The 20423-nt window shown below is 39.3% G+C and overlaps 1 protein-coding gene across 1 annotated transcript in view; it reads left to right on the forward strand.

The window, feature by feature from the left end:
• The window catches only part of LOC135477430 (serine/threonine-protein kinase tousled-like 2), a 38020-nt gene that overhangs the window by 3163 nt on the left and 14434 nt on the right, over nucleotides 1-20423 (forward strand). Inside the window, exons 3-10 of the mRNA XM_064757528.1 lie at nucleotides 13656-13732; nucleotides 14615-14695; nucleotides 15253-15337; nucleotides 16906-16961; nucleotides 17708-17809; nucleotides 18376-18450; nucleotides 19720-19812; nucleotides 20189-20299. Coding sequence (XP_064613598.1) covers nucleotides 13656-13732; nucleotides 14615-14695; nucleotides 15253-15337; nucleotides 16906-16961; nucleotides 17708-17809; nucleotides 18376-18450; nucleotides 19720-19812; nucleotides 20189-20299 — 680 coding nt within the window. The remainder of the gene's footprint in view (nucleotides 1-13655; nucleotides 13733-14614; nucleotides 14696-15252; nucleotides 15338-16905; nucleotides 16962-17707; nucleotides 17810-18375; nucleotides 18451-19719; nucleotides 19813-20188; nucleotides 20300-20423) is intronic.

The raw sequence follows: 20423 nt of genomic DNA on the forward strand, positions 1-20423 counted from the left end.
GTTACTGTTGTATATTGATGCGTGTGTTACGACACTTACACACAAGGATCTGTTCTGAGGACTCGCACCTCCTCGGTAAGGGGAATCTTCACTATATTTTGAACGAGTCTCCTTGATGCATTGTTGTGTAGGGAAGATTAAAGTTCCACCTGGAATTCGGGCATTGCTGGCAGTGGATCACGTTGTTTGTAATGCACGTGGACTGCTTCGGTGTCTTTATGGTTAGAGCGCGCTGGGGTATTTTAGAAAGTATTTTATATTCTGAGTTCAGATTTTACATACAGGTTGGGCACGAGAGGAATGATCCATCATTGATGTGCTCTGTGCGTATTGATTACCGTAAGCTAGTAAATTCACAGCTTAGCGTATTGTGTAGTTTTAGAATCAGTATTAAGGTAAATGTTAGGGTGATAGGTCAAAAAGCACTGCCTGTATTCAGCTCAGTTTATACATACACGTAAAGCACAATAATATAAGGGAGGGGTTTCATCACTGATTCTCTATGCAGATATTAATTACCGCAAATTACAGAATTCATGACTTATTCTCTTGTGGATTAAAATCACTGTTAAAGGTGGTATCTCAAAAAATGCTGCATATATTTACATGTAACTCAGGTTTTGCTTATATGTAAGGCACAACAACACGTAGGGGATGTTCCAGGCCCAATAAATTACGAAATTCATCACTTTTACTTCTCTTTCTTGGAAGGCGGGGGGCGTATTATAATCTGTGTAATTGTGTCAGATCTTTATGCATTGTCCGAAGTTTTGCATGGATGTGTCTTCTATAGGAGAGCTCTTCATAGCCTTACCACCAAATCTATGTTTCTGAAATTGTCAGTTTGAAACCAAGATAATATAAGTATTTTATTGTCAGATGTCAGCAAGAGTTCTATTTATTACAAATGTAAATCTCTAAATATATAGAATAGAGCCTAAGACTTCAGTCTCAATGAGCTAAAGTACAGCTCGAAAGGTGATTCAGCCAGTGTGCAATGACCAGTCATGTACATTTATGAGGATAACAGAGGAGCTTGCACAGGTTATGGTGAGTGAACTCAGTTTTGTTCAAGACGAGTGTTTGTGTTTATTGACGGCAATCAGCTATGACATCTGGCCAGAACTGCTTAAACACTCCTCTTTGCAGGACAGTTCTTGCGGGTATTGAGAAATTGTGAGTTAAATACGTCAAGCAAACCTTGCAAAGATGAACATATATCACTTGATGTGCAGATGAGTCTTATGAAGGAATACATTTCATTTCCTTATATTCATCACATAGTTACCCTTTGCTGATCACCACTCAGAGGACTTGGTTGCCTTTTCTGACAGAAGAGTGACATGTACATGTATTGGAGGGAGGCTATAGAACTTGGAGTTGGATGAATGGACCACAAGATTTTATGTTTAAGGTTATCAAGCATTTACCAGGCGTTTTGTTTTTGGTTTGGTTTTGAACAGTGTCTGATTGTCATACCCCATCCTAAAGGGCAGGGCAGTGAATTGTACACTTTAATTCACATTTGTCTCAGTCTCAAAACGTCACTGCAGTTGCTGTGAGTTCAAGCCCAGCTCATTCTGGCTTCCTCTTGGGCCGTAAGTGGGAAGGCCTATCAGAAACCTGTGGATGGTCGTGGGTTTCCCCCGGGCTCTGCCCGGTTTCCTCCCACCATAATGCTGGCCGCCATCATATAAGTGAAATATTCTTGAGTACGGCGTAAAACACCAATCAGATAAATCCAAAATAATCAAAACGTCACAAAACAGTAACCACCCTGTGTGAATGTAGAAATGCTATTTTCCTCAAGTTGTCATGACCATGTGTAAAAGCCTTTTCCGATACCTATTCAATATGTGGCTGATTACAGAACTTGTACTCTTTCACAACTTTAACTGCATCCATTTATCACCCGTGACAACCACAGCTTTTATGCATTACTGTGTACAAGACTGCTTTAACTGGAAGTTGGGAGACCCAAGGATTAAACCAGGGTCAGGTCAAAAACTTAAAAAGAAAAAGGTACTTTCTGCTGCCTCAATTTGGGCTCAGCAATGAGAGGTTGGAGCAAGGAAAAAGAACTGGTTGGCCCGGTGTCAGTATAATTTGACTGGGTGGGGTGTCATGTGTGGTGTCTTTGGCATGATACTTCAGCTGCACTATGCGGCATGGACTTGCCGTGTAGCAAGAAAACTGAGTGAGCAATTGTTAAGTATGACGTACCCCAAGTACATACATGTTCATTTGTTGCAGACAAGTTTGCTTTAAAGTTCCATTCTTCCCTATACCTATCTGTAGGTGTGGCCCTGACTGTGCACAGTTAACACTGTGCCCCTGACTGTGGACAGTTAACACTGTGCCCAGGGTGATTCCATCCTGCGCAGAACTGCTTTCTTTTTAGGCCTTGAGGAAACAGCTCCTCGTAACGGGACTCCTTTATCTTGCTCTCTCTGTCCGTAGGGTAGTGAACAAATCCACTGCATGCATGTAATGTACAGCAGACAGAAGTTGTTTGCAGTTTGAGATGGAATTGTTGCAGATGTAGGCAAGTGTGAAACAATGAATGAATCCAAGATACCTGCATTGTCTACTGTCTTTCAAAAGCACTTCTGCAGCATCTGTTTTTAACAGTTACGGGAGTGATTTCAGATACCTTTTTGCCACGAACTCTGTCTATCTTGCAGTGTTCAATTTTTCTGACAAAACTCACTTTCAGTAGCTCCAAGCTTTCTGTAAGCACACAAATAAACCTTCTGTCAGAAAGGATAGAAATTGCAGCTTTTAAATGCTATTACATTTTAAAATTCATACAGAGAATCTTTGCCTACACTTTGCATGCCTTGCTTTCCCAAGGCAGACAGATGTGGAGTTTATTTTATTGGTATTTGTTACCAGTCCTAACATGTCTGTTCAGACTGTAATCCAGGTGCTGTGCTGGAACTCATGATAAGGTTTGTGAGCTATTGAACAGTTGTGCCAATTTTTAAAACTTTCGCTTTAAAAATAAAGGTTTATGATGGAGATGACTTCAGATCACTCTGAGATGATAAATTGTCACAAAACACATGCTGACATAAAACCGTCAGTGCTGTTCGATTTTTAAGAAAGCACACGTTCTGTCAGCCTAAGCTTACGGCCATTTATTGTCAGTTATGGTAGTTTTTGATCTTAATAAACTACTATGTACAAACATGAAGTTTTCTGCTATTATAGCAGAAATTATAGCTATTATAGCCTATATCAAGACTGAGATGAAAAGGTGGTCAGGATGTTTGTCACAAGTTGTCTCCCCTGTATTGTGTGTACATAGTGCCTTCCTGCCTCTGTAAACAAAAGAAGCATGTACACATATAGGTTTACATACTGTTTATTTTGAAAGATGTTTAGAGCGTCAGATTTGTATGCATGTTGATTAGAAAAGGTTTACCTATAATTTAAGCCTGAAATGAGTTGATCATGCAAAAATAAAATGACAAAGATACATGTGAAATTGCATTGTACGGTACAACCGAATATCCTACGCCCATCCTGGCAGGACCATACGAGGGCTCTACGCATCATAGTGCCATGGTACGCGCACCTTGATTGGATTCTACGCCCATGATGTACGGATAATGGAATATCAGCAACCGTGGTCGCTGCTGCATTGTGGGTCGACTATGGTTGGAGGATATTCATCTAGGATCCGGGTGTACTGTATATATAATGGGGAGTCGTAAAACTCCTTCTAGCCTATATCGATACAGTCCAAAGATGTGTGAAGTGGACATACAGTGTATGTTAATGAATTTGTACCATGTCAGTCTACAGATTAACGGCCTAATCTGCTAATCTTGGTCAGTATTGATTAGGTTCAGTCCATTCATGTTGACTGACACATCAGATACATTAAGGCAGGTGTTCATCAGCAGGAGAGACGGATGAAAACCAAAGCCACCCTGTTCTACATGTAGGCTTGAAAGTTGAGAGTAGTAATCTGTATGAGTATAGAGATGTGCTGAGGATTTAAGTGTTTGAAGTTCCATTTCTGTGATGGCGACTGGCCCCAACTTTGAAGACTTTTGAATGGGGCTATTGTAGTAGAAAATTGAATGACAGATCCTCTGGTATGAAAAGTTGGATTGTGTGTTAGTATAGCAGTGAATAACATTACTCAGATTTTAAAGGTTGGATTTTGCATTTGTATGATAGTGGTGAACAACTGAACTCAGATATTGAAGGTTGGATTTTGCATTTAAATGATAGTGTTAAACAACTTTCCTCAGATTTTGCATTTGCATGATAACGGTAACAATCCCCCTTGGATTTGAATGCTAGGGTTTCGCATTTGTATAATGCTAGTGAACAGCTTCCATCGAATTTGGACGCTGGGATTTTGCATTTGTACAATACTAGTGAATAACGTCCATCAAATTTGGACGCTAGGATTTTGCATTTGTGTGATGCTAGTGAACAACTATAGTTATAAAATCTGTTGTTGCTAAAACTGAATCTATTATGTAAAACCATATTTGCTTGTTGTTTTAAATAACATTTAGAAGAGCTGCCCACATCCTCTATTGATTGCCCCAGCTTTTTTGGGTTGATCTTGTTGATCTTATGTGGATATTCCGTCTCTAACGTTTTGAAAGCCACTTGTTGTCCAGCAGTATTAAGTGTGTATATCTGTACGTTACGTCTGAAAGTTCGTTGTTAGCTTGCCAAAGGCAGGGATGAGAATTTCCAGTGAATTTGCGGGTTTCCAACTTTTTGTAGCGAAAAATATGACACTTGAGATTTGTTTAAACTTGTAATTAAAATGTGGAGAGTGGGGAAGTAGGTATCGTTCAGATCCGTCAGATCTTACTTTTTGCGTGTGTGCAAAACAGCCTGAGCAGACCTTAGAGGACAAAGGGCTGGATCCAATAAGCTTGCTTTACTACCTCCTTACGAGCAAGACTTCTTTACCTCGCGACCGGCCCGGATAGCACGGTTGGTAGAGCGTCCGCTTCGGGACTGGTAGATCCAGGATCAATCCTTGATCGAGTCACACCTAAGACTTTAAAAGAGGAAGTTGTAACTTCCTCGCTTGGCGTTCAGCATGAAGGGGATAGTGCAACGACTGGTTGACCCGTATCAGTATAATGGCTCGGGCGGGGCGGCTTACTTGCCTTCGGTAAGTCGTCTCAGTGAAGCAGCACTGAATAAAAGAGCGGTGGAAATCCGTCCTGCAACAAGGAGGCACATTACACGTACATGCACCCTAATGATTCCTTCGTCGCCATATGACTGAAAAATGGTTGAGTACGATGTTAAACCCCAAGCACTCACTCACTCTTTACCTCGCACGCATACCTGCGTGCCTTGAAATGATGGGTGTTGGAAATAGGGTGCGTACTGAACGTTTTGCGACAGGGACAGCATACCTGCACATCAGAATGGCAAATTTTCTTGACAAGAAAGATGAAAACCATGCTCGTTCAAGAGATAAAGAGGCCTGGATTAAGAATAGTTTCAAGTGGGCTTGGCTGGAAAAGACTGTATTGCTCACTCTTGGTGCATAGGCTGTTACGGTTTCGCTGCAGTCGGACATTAGAAAAGTTGACGTGGCTGGAAAAGTCTGTCTCTGGTGTGATCTGATCAATTACGGGAGCAGAGGAGCAAGGACTTTTATAGAACACAAGCACCCACGAAATCACCTAGATTAGTAGACCAAATGCTAGTTGTTATGTTGGCTATGCCTTTTGGTTTATCTTTTGTTTGTTTTAATCTTACTGCCAAACATTGCCGAAACTAAATGTGTTACAACAGCAACATTGCCAAAGTAAGTTAAACCAAAATATGTGTAAATGATATGTTAATGGTATAATTGTAAATGTATAATGCATTGAACTTTTCTTAGATAAAATTTTTGCAATCTGTTTTTCAGAGCGAAATTTCAAAAGCTTTCTTCCCACAATGTATCAAACTGAACAAGAAAGCATACCCTCTGAAATGCTGTCTCAGTGCATCTTGCCCCTCTCGCACTCACCCCCTCTCTCAATCACCCCTTTCTCGCACTCACCCCTTTCTCGCACTCACCCCCTCACTCACATTGCTCATTCACACATTCACAGTGCTCATTCCATTTTGAATATAAAATATTTTCAGAGTTTTTTTCCAATTACCATTTTCATCCCTGCAAAGGTTGGTAGTTTTCCTCTAGATTACATTGCATGCTGTAGAACTGCTCTATTGCAGTGAGCAGTTTACACATGTTTCCTTAATGGAGCAGGCAGTGGTCCAGTGGGTTAACAGTGCTTGCCTTTCAATTGCTAGGCCACAAGGTGCAGACTCAAAACCATCGTTGGACAGGGAATTAGTAGATTGCCCGATCTCCCTGCTTGTGAAATTACTTTAAATCTTTAACAGTTTTGACCTCCAAAGCAGTTTTTTTCAGTGGAATTTATGCATACAATTATTCTCAAAATCCTGCTAAAATGAATTGTTTGTGTCACTAAACATGCAAGCTTCATAAAAGTGTATACATTAGTTCTCTATACCCCATAGTTCGCTCAGAACGTTTCAAAATATTGGTTGCAGAGGTAGTTTAAATGTTGAAGAATTAGTTTATGAATTGAGTTTACGATATTTATGTGGCCATTTAAGCTGTGTAATGTTGACTTAAGGCCACTTGTCTTCCAGCAGTATAATGTGCGTATATCTGTATGCTACATCTGAAAGTTAACTTGCCAAAGGTTGGTAGTTTTCCCCCCCCCCTCCCCCTTCCCAGCACTCTGGTTTCCTCTACCCAAAATTTTATATGAGACGTAGTGGTATATAAGTGTTGATTCTTTAGTATGGGCTTAAATAACTGTAAAAAAAAATCCTGTGAAATGTTAACATTGATATATAGGAAGTAGTGGCCATGTTTCTGCATGGCAGTACTTAGTGCTTGCACATATCAATATTCCACCATTGGGCATGTCCCCGCTTGCCCATCTGTCTACTTAGGGTGACCTCTGGGGACCAGTGTGGAGCTCAGCCACCCCCAAAACCCAACACCCCAACACCCCACCCCCAAGGTAGCTTCTGTCAGTGTGGTACATTACCATAATGTACCTAAAATATGGTTTGTCAAGCTGAATGTACATGTGAGCACAGAGGGCCAAAGCCCAAACCTCAGAGCTTACGTGTAATAGATACCAGGCTTGTCAAGGTTGGTGTTAAACAAAGTAATTGTAAACAGTTTTTCATACTTTGTTCCATATGTCTGATTTGTATGAATGTACATTGCTGCATATGATTGCCTTGATACCAGTGCATTCTAAATGTATGGGGCGGCAGACAGCAAGATAACGGCTGCATCATTGTGGATGTTTTCACTGCAGGTGTGAACACATGATGTTTCAAAATTACATCTACATTTGCACCTGTCACAACAAGAAGGGAGAATTAAAAAAAAAAGATTTTAGGATAAATTTTATGAATACATGTAACATACATGTAGTTAGAAATGTCCATTCAGTGAGGATGTGTGACAGTAAGGAAACATCGGGAAGATGACTTAATGGCAAAGACAAGACTAAACTGAAGTATGTGTCAGATGAAAGACCATTAAAAAGTGTCCAGTAAAATAGTTGGATTTAGTAAAATGCATTTAAATATTTTATTCTGTGGTCGCCTTTTCTGACCATAGTGGAACCAGTTAATGGTCTTCCATCTGATATATACTTCATTTTAAAGTTGTATTTGTCTTTAATAGATTCATTATTAGAAGGGCCACCATTGATAATATGTTTGTTTGGGGATAACCTGTCTGATATTCGAAAGTTTTATTGGGGTTTTGAAAGAATTTCACGAATTCCTTTTTTCTCATTGTTAATAATTTCCTTAAAATTACCGTCTCTTTTATTAAACAGAATAATTTTAAAAAAATTTCCAACAAACCAATCATATTTTTACTGATAGAATATTTTTTTAACCATTTCCAGTTCAAGAATGAAAGTGTTGAAAATATAACAGTCTTCAGTTTGATCAGAGTGTACTGTTTTTTAGTTTTCTATTTTGTATTTTTTCATTTTAGTTTTCCTTTATTGGTTGTTCTGGTCAAGGTGTACTATATTATTGCTGGATGTTTTACATTGCTGAAGGTGTACTATCTTAACCAGGTAGTGTGGGTTACAATGATGTATATGAAAATGTCAACCCATTGTGAGAAAATATTGAACTGAAAGGTTGAATGTTAAGCAATGACGCTGTAAACTGCTTTTGGAAATGCATGGTGATGGTTACATATATACATGTACACAGATTCAATATTCATAGGCTTTCTGCACAGAGATTGGATGGTGTTTGGCAGTTTTCCCGAGCTATATGTACAACGTTAACACAGAGAATTCCTGGGCCAGATGCACTTTCACACAGCCACCAGTGTTTCAAGGCATGCGCTGGCTCGCATGAGTAAACCTGGCCATTGTAGCTTGGCCTCCACACGCTGTGTTCAGTTGCCTGGTAGCTCCCTGGTTTTTAGGGAATGTACGGTATTCTGGTTTGTTGTCCATACATGTTGTGTACTGTCTGGTATGGAAACCTCTAGTTTGTTTTAACACAGAGACCTAATTGTGAAGTGAGAGGCCTTGGACCAGACTGTACTCTTTAATCCACTCCCCACAGAGCTTATGCATTAAGCCAGGCATATCCAAAGCCTGGCAAGACCTGTACTACTGTTATACCTCATCAGCTTTAACTATCTTTGCTATTCATTGGCAACATTAGAACTGAACTACCCCAGTAAGTACTCGTGACATTGGTGCAGGTACTGTCCTGTTACTCAAGTCTGTGTCTTCTTTTCATCACTATATTCTGCAGTCTTTACAGCCCGACTTTAAGAAACGTAAGACCAACAAGTATGCTAACAGTATTGATACCGATACTGAAAATGCCATACTTTTTTCTGGATAAGTCGTTCACTTGGAGATTAACTGGAAGTTAGGGGAATCGCTTAGTGGTTTACAAATGGTACATGCATCACAAGATCTATATAAACCATTTACACCTGTGTTTATTGCCATAAATAGTATCAAAAAGACTTACAAGAAACCACTAGTTCATAGGTGAAGGTAGCAACTCAATGTTTTGGCTGAAAATGCATTGTATTCGCTGCTCTCCCATACATGCAAAATTTTTAACAAAATTTCCTCAAAGAAAACCACAGTTCAGTGATGTAATGAAACAATTTAAAGCTACGTGTATTTTTTTTTTTAAATTGGTATTGTGCACCAAATTTGCCTGTGTTTCTTTTTGGTAAAAAAAAATTTCCAATTTCTGAAAATGTATAATATTTTTTTTATCCCCACCCTTCCACCTCCCCTTTTCAAAGCTAAAGAGAACCCTGATTTGTGATCACAAAATAACAGGTAGTACTTGTCAGTGTCATGTTCCCAATGTCAAGACGGCTAACTGCCATTGTGGCCGTGGCCATTACCCCATCATTGCGTACTTGGCTAGCCTCTTCACCCTGTGACTGCCAACAAACAGCTGTCTGTGTCACAACATTGCTCGCCCTTGGGGAGCTCAACCAGTGTGGGTAGATATAAATTGATTTATCCCCTGTCTTCTAGTGACCAGACAACCAGAATACACGGTAAACATGCTGAATATCAGAACAGATGCACATGCTGTCATCATTAATTAGCCCCTGAAGAGAATCCCAGTCCATTATTAGCCCCTGAAGAGCATCCCTGTCCATTATTAGCCATACCTCGGAATATGAGCTCTGCCAGCATAAGGCCATTCTTATTTAATTCCTAGCTTCTCATGGCCCAGCTTCTTAAGGAACATCCACCGGACACATGATAAGTGCAATAATTACATGTAATTATTTTAAAATTTTCAAGCAAAATGTACGTGTACATTGACTTTGAGTAAAGTTCTGTTTCAAAATACTAGTCCCACGTGCATTTTTTTGTCATTTCCTGGTTTCCTCCAAGCATAATGCTGGCCGCTGTTGTATTAGTGAAATATTCTTGAGTACGACGTAAAACACCAATCAAATAAATCAGTCAATCATAATACTAGTCTCACATGCTTTTTTGTCATTTTGCCTGAAAACGGGTCATGAAAAACTAACGATTATTTGTCTTAATATTTGCCTTAACTGGAGGACGGAATGCATGCGCAACTGAATGCAGCTTCTTGCATATTGCTGCATTGCGCATGCATTTAGGATCACCGTGAATAATTTAAAGCATTAACATCTTGGCTTCTGTCCATATTTTGTTACACCTGTACAGGTTATACGTACCCGTTATGTTGCACTGTATTTAGGCTCTTGTTGGCTGAGTACTCTAAAGTGCTATTCATTTCAAGGATACACAAAAAGGTACTGTGAAACAAAGAGTATAGTTAAAAAAGAAAAAGATTTTCCAAAAAAGAGATTTTTTTTGTTTTTTTTTTACGTTTTTGAGGCATATTTTATATTTCTTAGTAAACCGTCCACGTTATGCACATTTTCCATCAGTGGTTGAAATGAACATGCTGGGAATTTGGGACCAGCTTGACCTCTCCCCCAACAAAGCTGTGTTTGACAGCTATCACCATTGACGAGCCAACAGAGGGTACTTAATTTGTGGATTGACCACTGAGGCCAACTGAGGAAACTGACGTTTACAGCAATTTTTACGCCCCAAGAAAAAAGTTCAGAAATTTCATGATATGCTCCACATTTAACCAAGCTTTTCATGTACCCTGTAAGTCTACATGGGAATATAAGTAAACGTAATGCGTTTCATCTTCAGCATTTTGGATTAGAGGATGTATTTTAAGGAGGTGTAAGATAAAGCTTATAGTTTATGGAAATAAGAAAGGTATACCCCTAAAAAAAATGAAAGAAAAATATTATTTTTGAGGCATATTTTGTGTCTCTTATTAAAGAATCTTGCTATTTTATGTACATTTTCTGTCAGTGGTCAGAAATTTCCCGAAAGGATGTCATTATTGAACTCGCTGGAATTTGATCCAGGCCATCACCAGTTAGGCTTTGAATCATGGAGTTCATAATTTCAGACATACACAAATGATTGTTGCATGTTGTGGGAATACAATGTTCCACAATGGAATCTGTTTCACACCTTTAAGTATGTGGAGGACAAGTTTTGTCAAGGCCATCATTCTGACGAGCTAAGAGTGGGGATTGGGGTGTTGTCAGGTAATGTACCTGTACATATAACCAATGGGGCATCAGTTTTTCCGAGCACTCTCTGGTTTCCTCCACCTAAATGTATAAACACCTGTCATATAACTAAATAGACCCTAGAAAACTAAAATAAAATGTTGTGTACATGTATAAATAATATTTTATCATGTTTGACATATGCATGTGTTGGGTGTAATGGATACAGGAATGCTGACTAAGGCCTCTGTATGTAGAGGGTACTTGTGACCCCGGAAAGTATACACCACTAATTTGATATCATACACCTCATTTTTTTTTTTTTTTTTTGCGTATGAAAAAGCAACTTTCAGGGCAATTTATGCACATTTTTATGCTGATTTTGGAGACAAACCTGCATTGGTTGGATTGGCCAATTTCAGGACTTCACAGAAAGTGTGATTTTGTTGTTTTACACAGAATAATTAATAATATATAACACCTTGCAAACAAGCTAAAGAGTTGACGAATTACAGTAGGTTATTGGCCCCCTAATTCTGGCCCCAAAAATCAGAGAAAAAAAAAATGTAAATGTGGATTTTGTTTTTTTTTTTCGCTTGTATGTATAGTATTGCATACCAAGCGTTCCAAATAGTAGCTCATAAGTGCATTACATGTACATGTGCAGTGGCTTTTGATAATTTGTTTGACTATATATAAATGTCCACCAATAATCGCTAATGTTTAAAACATGCAGGTCTTGAATTTTCTCTTAAAAATATATTCTGCTTAATATTCTATAATTTGCGCTGGGCTATGTGGCTGCTAATATGAAGTGGAGGGGTTTATATACAGTGTAGCCGTGAAAGCCGGACTTTTGATCAAATCAATTGATATTTGGGTTATCATTGCTGTTAATCGTCTGTTATTGGGCTTGACTAGGCTGTGACTTATCAACCCTTGAATCTGCAGTGGATTTGCCCATGACCTTTTGAACTTATGCATTATGCAAACATGTTATATTGTCTTTTGACTGTACCATGCATGTGTTGGAGGGGTTAAGGTAAGGTGGTTGTGTTTGACAAGTGGCAGAGTGATCAGGTGTTGGGAGGTGTAAATGACTAGGCTACATGGCCAAGAGGACTGATCACAGGGTCATACCCCTACCCAAGGGCTCCCAATAACAGCTTTATCCCAGGACTAAGGAGTGGTTCCCCTAACATGATGTTGCGTATAGGTAATGACTAGAAAAAAAAAAAAAAACTGCAGCTGTAAATGTAATACATGTATATGTGTGAATCAGCTCTGTATTGTATGTACATATAACTAAGCTTCTGTGCTTCTGTGCTCTCTGTGTGACCTTTCCCATTACAGGCTCACCTACAGCTTACTGTTGTCTCACTAGACTCCATACCCTGTACCTAAGGACCACAGTAACTTGGGTACATGTGTGCCTGGGCTGGCTTACATGTTCATGTACCTACAGTTTGCATACATGTTCATGGGTGGTATTGAGGTGTTCTAATTGTTGATAAACATCCGGTGCTACTGCATACAAGAGCATATACCTGACCAAAAATAAACTCACAGTCATAATAGGTTAGCCATCCCTCATGTTGACTTGTATAAAGCATGTGTGAACTCAAGTCAGGTCAGTGATAGTCATGCATGTCTGTTTAATTTGGAAGAAGAAAAAAATCACATCGCCATAAATCGCCATGATACAGCTTAAATATTGCTAGTTTTGGCTTGAAGATTGTAATGATTTATTTCATTCATTACAGGCGAGTTTGGCTGCTTTCGATCTAAAGAAGTTTGATTATTATGTTTCTGGACACGCATTTATTACGCCAAGGACGCAAGGATTTGTTAGTTTCAGGAAATATATTTTTATGCCAATCTGTCAATGTAGACAGAGCAGTATTAACCTGATGTTTAACATAATAGATAGACACACCAGAGATTTTATGTTCAATTGGATTTTATTGCCATATTTAAGAGTTTTACACCTGTACAACAGTGGTCAGGACTATGTATGGACGAAGCCTTTGGTAAGCCAATGCTAAAGCACTTGTCAGTCCTCTGACTTGAGGCTGAGCTCAGCCAAACCAGGGAGAGCTGGATCCAAATCTACTGCAATGGGAATGCTCTAGTTGCCCATTTAAGGATGTCCTACCATGCATGTACACGTACTTTTAACAAAGGATAGAAAAAACCCTGTGAACCATAGAAACTAAAAGAGGTAGTGGTAATCCTGTATGCTTTTATTTCCCTTGACTCCCGCCTCTCAAGCCCAGCTAATGGGTGGGACCTTCTTGCACAAACTTGCTCCCAACAATTTGTGTTCATGAGACAAGTCAGAAACCTAAGAAAATAAGAAGGAAATGCGGCCGACAGCTGCACAAAATAAGTTGTCATTCAAATTTTCGATACCCTGTCCTTTAACGTGGGCCATTCATTTAATAAGTGGCCTTAGTGCAAGATGACGCGAACAAATTGTAATTTTAAGAAATCTTGTATATGTTGTGTTCTTTTTATTTTTTAGGTTTTAAGATGGAGACGCTTCATGTAGACCCCAGGAAGCAGGAGTTACTAGAAGCTAGACTCTCTGGTGGGAATAGGGTAAGGGGGTGTGGTCTTGCCGTTTGACATGCTAATCAGCATGTACATGTATATGTGCAGTGCCATTCAGGGTTAGAAATATGGGGTGTATACATGCAGCAGTGCCCCTAACAATTTGGTTGTGCATGTATAAAATCTCTGACAGGGTACATGTAGACATTTGTCTGATATTTAAAATTCTCAGCAAACTGTTATTGACTTGCCATAATCCTATACGAAATATGTGATTTATCCAAGACCAGAGCACCAATCTTAACAGATTTAGTACTTTTTCCTCCATGACTTTGTCCAAAATAGGAGTTGGTACATTTGATTGATGGGTTGAACAGCTTCCAGTGAACAATGAGTATACATAGGTTATAGGTTCTCTCACCAAGACGTCTTTTTGTGTGTCAGATTTTTGAAAATAACTGTAATTGAACATTTTGAGCTGCTTGATTCGCAGCATTCAGATTTGACCATGTGGTATACACTAATATATATGTATGTGAGAGTTTAGTACACATTGTGAATTACGTAAAGGCACTTGTCAAGCTGATGAAAGTGAATCTGCACATCAAAGTACGTGTAAGAAGACCTACTGTAGGAAATTATAGAAAGTTATACTAAATTTTGCATGTCTAATTTTACAGTTTCCAGGCAGACATCTCCTTGGAATACTTACTCATGTATGAATGTAAAGTGGTATTGTTTGGGTCAGTTGTTCTACTGTACATGGTGAGGTCTGCCAGCAACCTGCAGATTATTGTGAGTTTCCCCCCAGGCTCCATCCGGTTTCCTCCCACCATAATGCTGGCTGCCGTCGTATAAGTGAAATATTCGGTGAGTACAGTGTAAAGCTACTACCAGTTAAACAAATAATTGTTCTCTCTATTTTTGTAGTTCCAACCATTGTCGAACATGTCCAGTGCAGGTGACAACTCTAACATGAGTGGGGGTTCAGTGAGTGACCGGGAAGAACAGGTGAGTTGACCAGTGGGCAGGGAGCTGACAATTCAAAGGGGGAGAATGTGACAGTAGAGTGGAAGCCAGAGTACACAGGATGACATTTTTTCTTGCACTGTTTTGCTTCACTTCAGCAGATCAGTGAGATGAAAATTGCTGCTTTGGTTGCTGCTTTAAGTCTGTAAGTTTGTCAGGTAGCAAGCAAAAGTCGTTGGTTTACTCCAGGCTCTCTTCTAGCGATAAAGCCTACACGTCAACTGCCATGTTTTTGACATATGTCTCTCGTGTTAATTAAACATCGCAACATGCAGATGGTCGTGGGTTTCTGCGGGGCTCTGCCCGATTTCTTCCCACCATAATGCTGGTGGCCACTCTATATGTGAAATATTCTTGAGTATGGTGTAAAACACCAATCAGATCTTATGTCCTATCAAGGTCGACAGCTCCTCACTGTTTATTGTACATGTACTACTACGGATGTATTTGACGTTGCCTCAAAATGCCACATATCTGTATCAGTGCCACTGATTGGCCGTTTAATCAAACAAGGTCTTCATGAAATATTTATTTTTCAGATGCTGACACCTGATAAAAATAGAACACCTTCAAGTGGAGACCGGAAACGAAAAAGGAAAAACGTCAGCGAATCCAGTGACCCAGGTATAGTTCTGGACGTATACCTGTAGGTTCATGGTTGATGTGTAGAGCAGTACACTGATATATATCACTGTGTGATGAAAATACTCTTACCCCTAATTCTTCAACCTTTTCAACCACCTCTGCAACTAATATTTTGAAACATTCTGAGAGAACTGTAGGTGGTAGAGAAATAATTTGCACTATTTTATGAAACTTGCATCTTTAATGACACAAACAAATCATTTCACCGTCATTTTCATAATAATTGTATGCAATTGTATGTTGTTGTTTTTTTTTTTTACCAGTGAAGACGCTACTGCAGCTCTTACTGCATGTTTGCAAGGTGTTTATTCGGGCGTATTCTGCAGGCCTTAATCCCTGAAGACTGATAAACTTGTACTCTTTGTGAAGCCCTGAGATTGGCCAGTCCAACCAATGTAGATTTGTCTCCAAAATCATCTTAAAAATGTGCATAAATTGCACTGAGAGTTGCTCTTACGTATGCGCGGAATCTGCATAGGTCAAGGAATTAGGGCACTGTCATTCTTTAACCTTTTCGCACGGTTGCAAGATGTTTTTAAAAGCATATTCTGAGATCACCATTCTGAGCGGAATGAAAAATTATGCTCTTTGTAAAGCTGTAAAATCAGACAACCCAACCAGTCCTGTTTCCCAAATCACAGTACAAAGGTGCATAAATCACACTGAAAGTTCTCTTTCACATGTGCGAAAAGCTTGAAGAATTAGAGCACCAGTTTTTGAAATAATACACCCATGCATACAAGAGAGCTTTACGTAGATGGAAATGTATGAGTTGTTGGTTTTATCGTAGTGAATGACATTGGTTCAGTTTTCAATCATTTTGATTGTAGCTTGGGTCTGCCATTTCCTGTTCTGACTATTTATGCCAAACCCACTTGATTTACGTTGGGTGTCAGAGAGCTCAGGCCCATCAATGCTAACACTCATACTTGTTCCTTAGGTTAAAAGTCGCCATTGTTAATTTTATCACATTGTACCAGGTGTTTTAAGACATTAAGTACTGAAATTTATCCTCGTCTGTGAATAACAATATCATAGTTTAAACTGCCATCCAAAGTGTTTATCGTGTTTATACCTAACTACATTTATTGATACAACATATAAATTTATTCTGAAAATGCCAAACCAGTGCAGCATGAAGGGGATAGTGCAACGACTGGTTGACCCGTATCAGTATAATAGCTTGGGCAGGGAGGCTTACTTGCCATTGGTAAGTCGTCTCAGTGAAGCAGCACTAGATAAAAGAGCTGTGGAAATCCGTCCTGCAACAAGGCGGTACATTACATACACCCTAAGGATTCCTTCATCGTCATATAACTGAAAAATTGTTGAGCACGACATTAAACCCCAAGCACTCACTCACTCACTCCCAAACCAGTGCATATGGTAGCTTGTTGTGAAGCTATGTACAGCAGTCTTAGTCTCTTGATTTTCTATGTATGTTGTCTTCTATTTTTTAAATTGTGGTTTCTATGGTAACGATAGTTTGGATGCACGGATTGGTGTATACTGCTATGAATGCAAAACTTTTTTTCTCTCTTGCTCAGGAGGTCCAAAAGCCAGGTCAGATGCCAATGGAAGAAAAATTAACGAATATTTTAAGGTATGTTGATACAGTAGTTGTTGAACGGACAATTTGCCAGGCTGACAAAGAAGTATAGGATTTGCCTTGAAATTTTGCACAAAAACTACTTTTTTTAGCGGCAAATAAGGGTTATGAAATATTAATGTTGATGGTGAATTTTAGATTTGGTAGAATATTGTGCTACCAACCCAACCGACTTTAAAACATATTTTTTTATTAATAGAGTTCTCAGAATTAGGCAAAACGAGTTACTTAGTCATGAACAAAATTTTCGGTCAGATATATTGGTTACATACGTGCACCCGACCGGACTTCAGAATCCTTTATTGTAACCCGCCATGGAAGCCTCAGTGGCCTTGGGCCAGTTTCTTAAAGCTTTCTTAATGTTGAGTGCCCTTCGCTAAGTGCACTTTATATCTTTACAGTATTGTCATGGTAATTAAGGGCTTACTTAGCTAAGTGAGTGGTGGTGGTTTGTGTGCGAGCACAGCAATGTGATACAGGAGCTTCTTACCAATGTGAGTGCAAGGCATGTTAGCTGGCTCACACGAAAAGGTCTGCAAGCCATCTGCAGATGGTTGTGGGTTTCCCCTGGGTTCTGCCCGCTTTCCTCCCATTATAATCCTGGCTGCCTTTGTATAAGTGAAATATTTTTGTTTAAAGCACCAATCAAATGAATAACTTTAGAACATTTTTCACATTATTGTGTAACTGTCACGTGAGTTGACAGCGCTAATGACAACACGTACATGTATTATTCATAGAGCCAGTCCCCCAGCAGGAGTATGGGGTCGTCAGGTACAAAGTCCCCCTCCCCACAAGGTATACAGTCATTTTTGGGAACGGCACGAGGTCCCAGTTTTATGGTGAGTAGCTCAGGAGGTCAGCAAGTTAAACTGTAATGTCAGTATAGTTCACCTTCTAAACATTGATGTTTTGGGGTGAGATTTGCACGTTAACATATAGACACTTGTCAAGCGTATGATTTTCTGGAAGATTCACTTTGAAATGGGCATTTGGCGTTCGATGGATTGTATCCCATACATTTTTTCCCGTATCACTTTTTGCTGTCGCAGTGACATATCCATTGTACACAGACCTTTCTATGTGTTTGCGCCAAAGTTATCAGCCGCCATACTCATCAGTGCAGACAAGAATGTCTTATGATGTGGTTTTATGTTATTCTGACATAAATTGTAACAAAACTAACCTCATACCATTAATCCTGCTGCTGTTAGCAAAATTGAGTGGAATGTGTGATCGAAAAAAAGAAGTGAAAACATATTTAGTTTGCTGCAAATCAAAATTAGCACCTCCAGTGTGTAAGCCCTGAAATTAAGATGGAAACAGTTTCTGGTTACAAGTTTCGTATTCGTGTCTATGTTTGGATGCTTGTGAAGCCTGCTTTATGTTTTGTTTATGTCTATTCCAGAGTGCTTCATCTCCACAGAACAGCTCTGATGGGTTTCCTGCCAGAGCCCTGTACCAGCCGTGTAAGATGTCACAGGTAAGGCTCTGCATCCTAACCCCACCCCCTCACAACCCAAGGCCATACATACCTGTGTTGTTGTCATAAAGACTGTTGTTGAGACCTTGTGAAATGTCTCCCTTTGTATGCTGTCATAGTCCCTTGTTGAGTTCAGGCATTAACGGCAACAAAGGTGTCCCTGTTGTTGGAGTGTTGTGACTTGCCAAGGTGTCATGTGTGGTGTCTTGACAAGATGTCAGAGGTGGTGTATTGACAAGGTGTCATGTGCAGTGTCAGCAAGGCATCATTAGCATTGTGATGCATGGAGACACAGAAACTCCAGCTGTCGCCGGTGTTGGAGTATGTGACTTGATAAGGTGTGTGTGGTGTCAGCAAGGCATAGTTAGTAGTGTAGTCAAGGAGACTAATGATTGCTTTGAGCACATCCTTGGCTCTTGATCAATGGGGTAGCAGCTCGTTCCATCTTGGCCATTTTTGTCAAAATTTGTAATATGATCTTAAAGCTTTTGGGGAGCTTTAGAAATTACAATATTGTCCACCTCATCAGTGTTATCAAGTGACAAATTTCAGTTTCAAGTACCAGAAAGTGATCATCTTAACAAGTCAATTTTGACTTAGAAACAGCTTGGTGGAAACGGGTACTACCGCACCAGGGCCCTATATGTGATGTGTTGTTGGTGAACTTGACGGATGATAGAACTAAAAAAAAACAAGCCTTCGTTCTTATGAAGCGAAATATGATACAATTAAAATCGTTCAAAGTACAGATAGTAAACAGGACTGAGTGCTTCTGGTGTTATTTGTGAGAACCACCTGCTAACATCTAGTGTCTGTGGCATAACAGTCCAGTGAGGCATTACTATAAATGTGTTGGTGTTGGGACAGGCCTGCAATATGGTCACACTGGTGAAGTAACCAACAATGATATTTAGCCCAGAAAGTCTATTTATAGAGTCAATTAGATGTCATAAAATACTCCTTTTTGTACTGAAAATTATATTTTGCCAGTAGTATATCTTTGTACCTTCCAAACAAACCATAAAACACCTGTCTTAGAGCAAATAGAACTTTTAGAATCAGACAAAATGGGTAATTGAATGTCGATGTTACAGGTGCCCTTGATTCCCAAGCAAACATACATACATTGTATTGGGATTCTTTATGCTCTGTAGGTGTTTTCTCAGAGTGTAAAGTGTGTTCTGTTCTGAAGTACAAGTATCGTGGTGTACATGTTTACAATGTGTACATGTTTACAATGTGTACATGTTTACAATGTATGTGTTTCAGACTGACCTGGGAATGTCAGACATTGTGTCTTTGGAATGTAAATCTGTGACAGCGCTGGAGCAGAAAGACCATAAAATAGATGAGCTAGTCAGGGTAAGATAGAAAGAGTGGAACGCTCAGGTGTGGTCTATAAGAGAGAATGCATGGTTTGTTATCACGTCTAAGTTTTCCCAGTTTGATTTGATGTTTTCATTTTAAATGTCATTTAAAGGCACACAGGGAGGTAACTGCTACAAAGGCATACAGATGTTATTTTCTGACGAGTTATCTCCTCTTGAAATACCTATTTGTAACTTTCTTGTTTGCTGATAATCAGTAAAGGACTTTTTTGAGTATTTTCTCACAGTTTTAAGATCTGTGCCGAGAACTATATTGCATAATTTGCTCCGTTTCATGAATATTTCTACCTTTCTAGAAGTCACAGTTTATATTCAAATCTGACTTATTTGTCTGGTTTTCCAAATTGCAGCAATGTGACGAACTGCAGCGACAGTTGACAGCCCAACAAAAACTTATAGAAAAACAAAAGGAGAACATAGAGAAATGTACAGAAGTTAACAAATCATTGTTAATAGAAAAGGTGAGTAATATTTTTTCTGCTGACAATATCGACCAAAGCAGAAGTAGAAAGTTTCTTATGAATTTGGATAGGCTAGGCACGAGAGTTTCTTTCCCCAGTGGACTTGAGTACTGTCAACAGTATA

Source organism: Liolophura sinensis, chromosome 11 (assembly GCF_032854445.1).
Source record: "Liolophura sinensis isolate JHLJ2023 chromosome 11, CUHK_Ljap_v2, whole genome shotgun sequence".
In the NCBI taxonomy this organism is placed as follows: domain Eukaryota; kingdom Metazoa; phylum Mollusca; class Polyplacophora; order Chitonida; family Chitonidae; genus Liolophura; species Liolophura sinensis.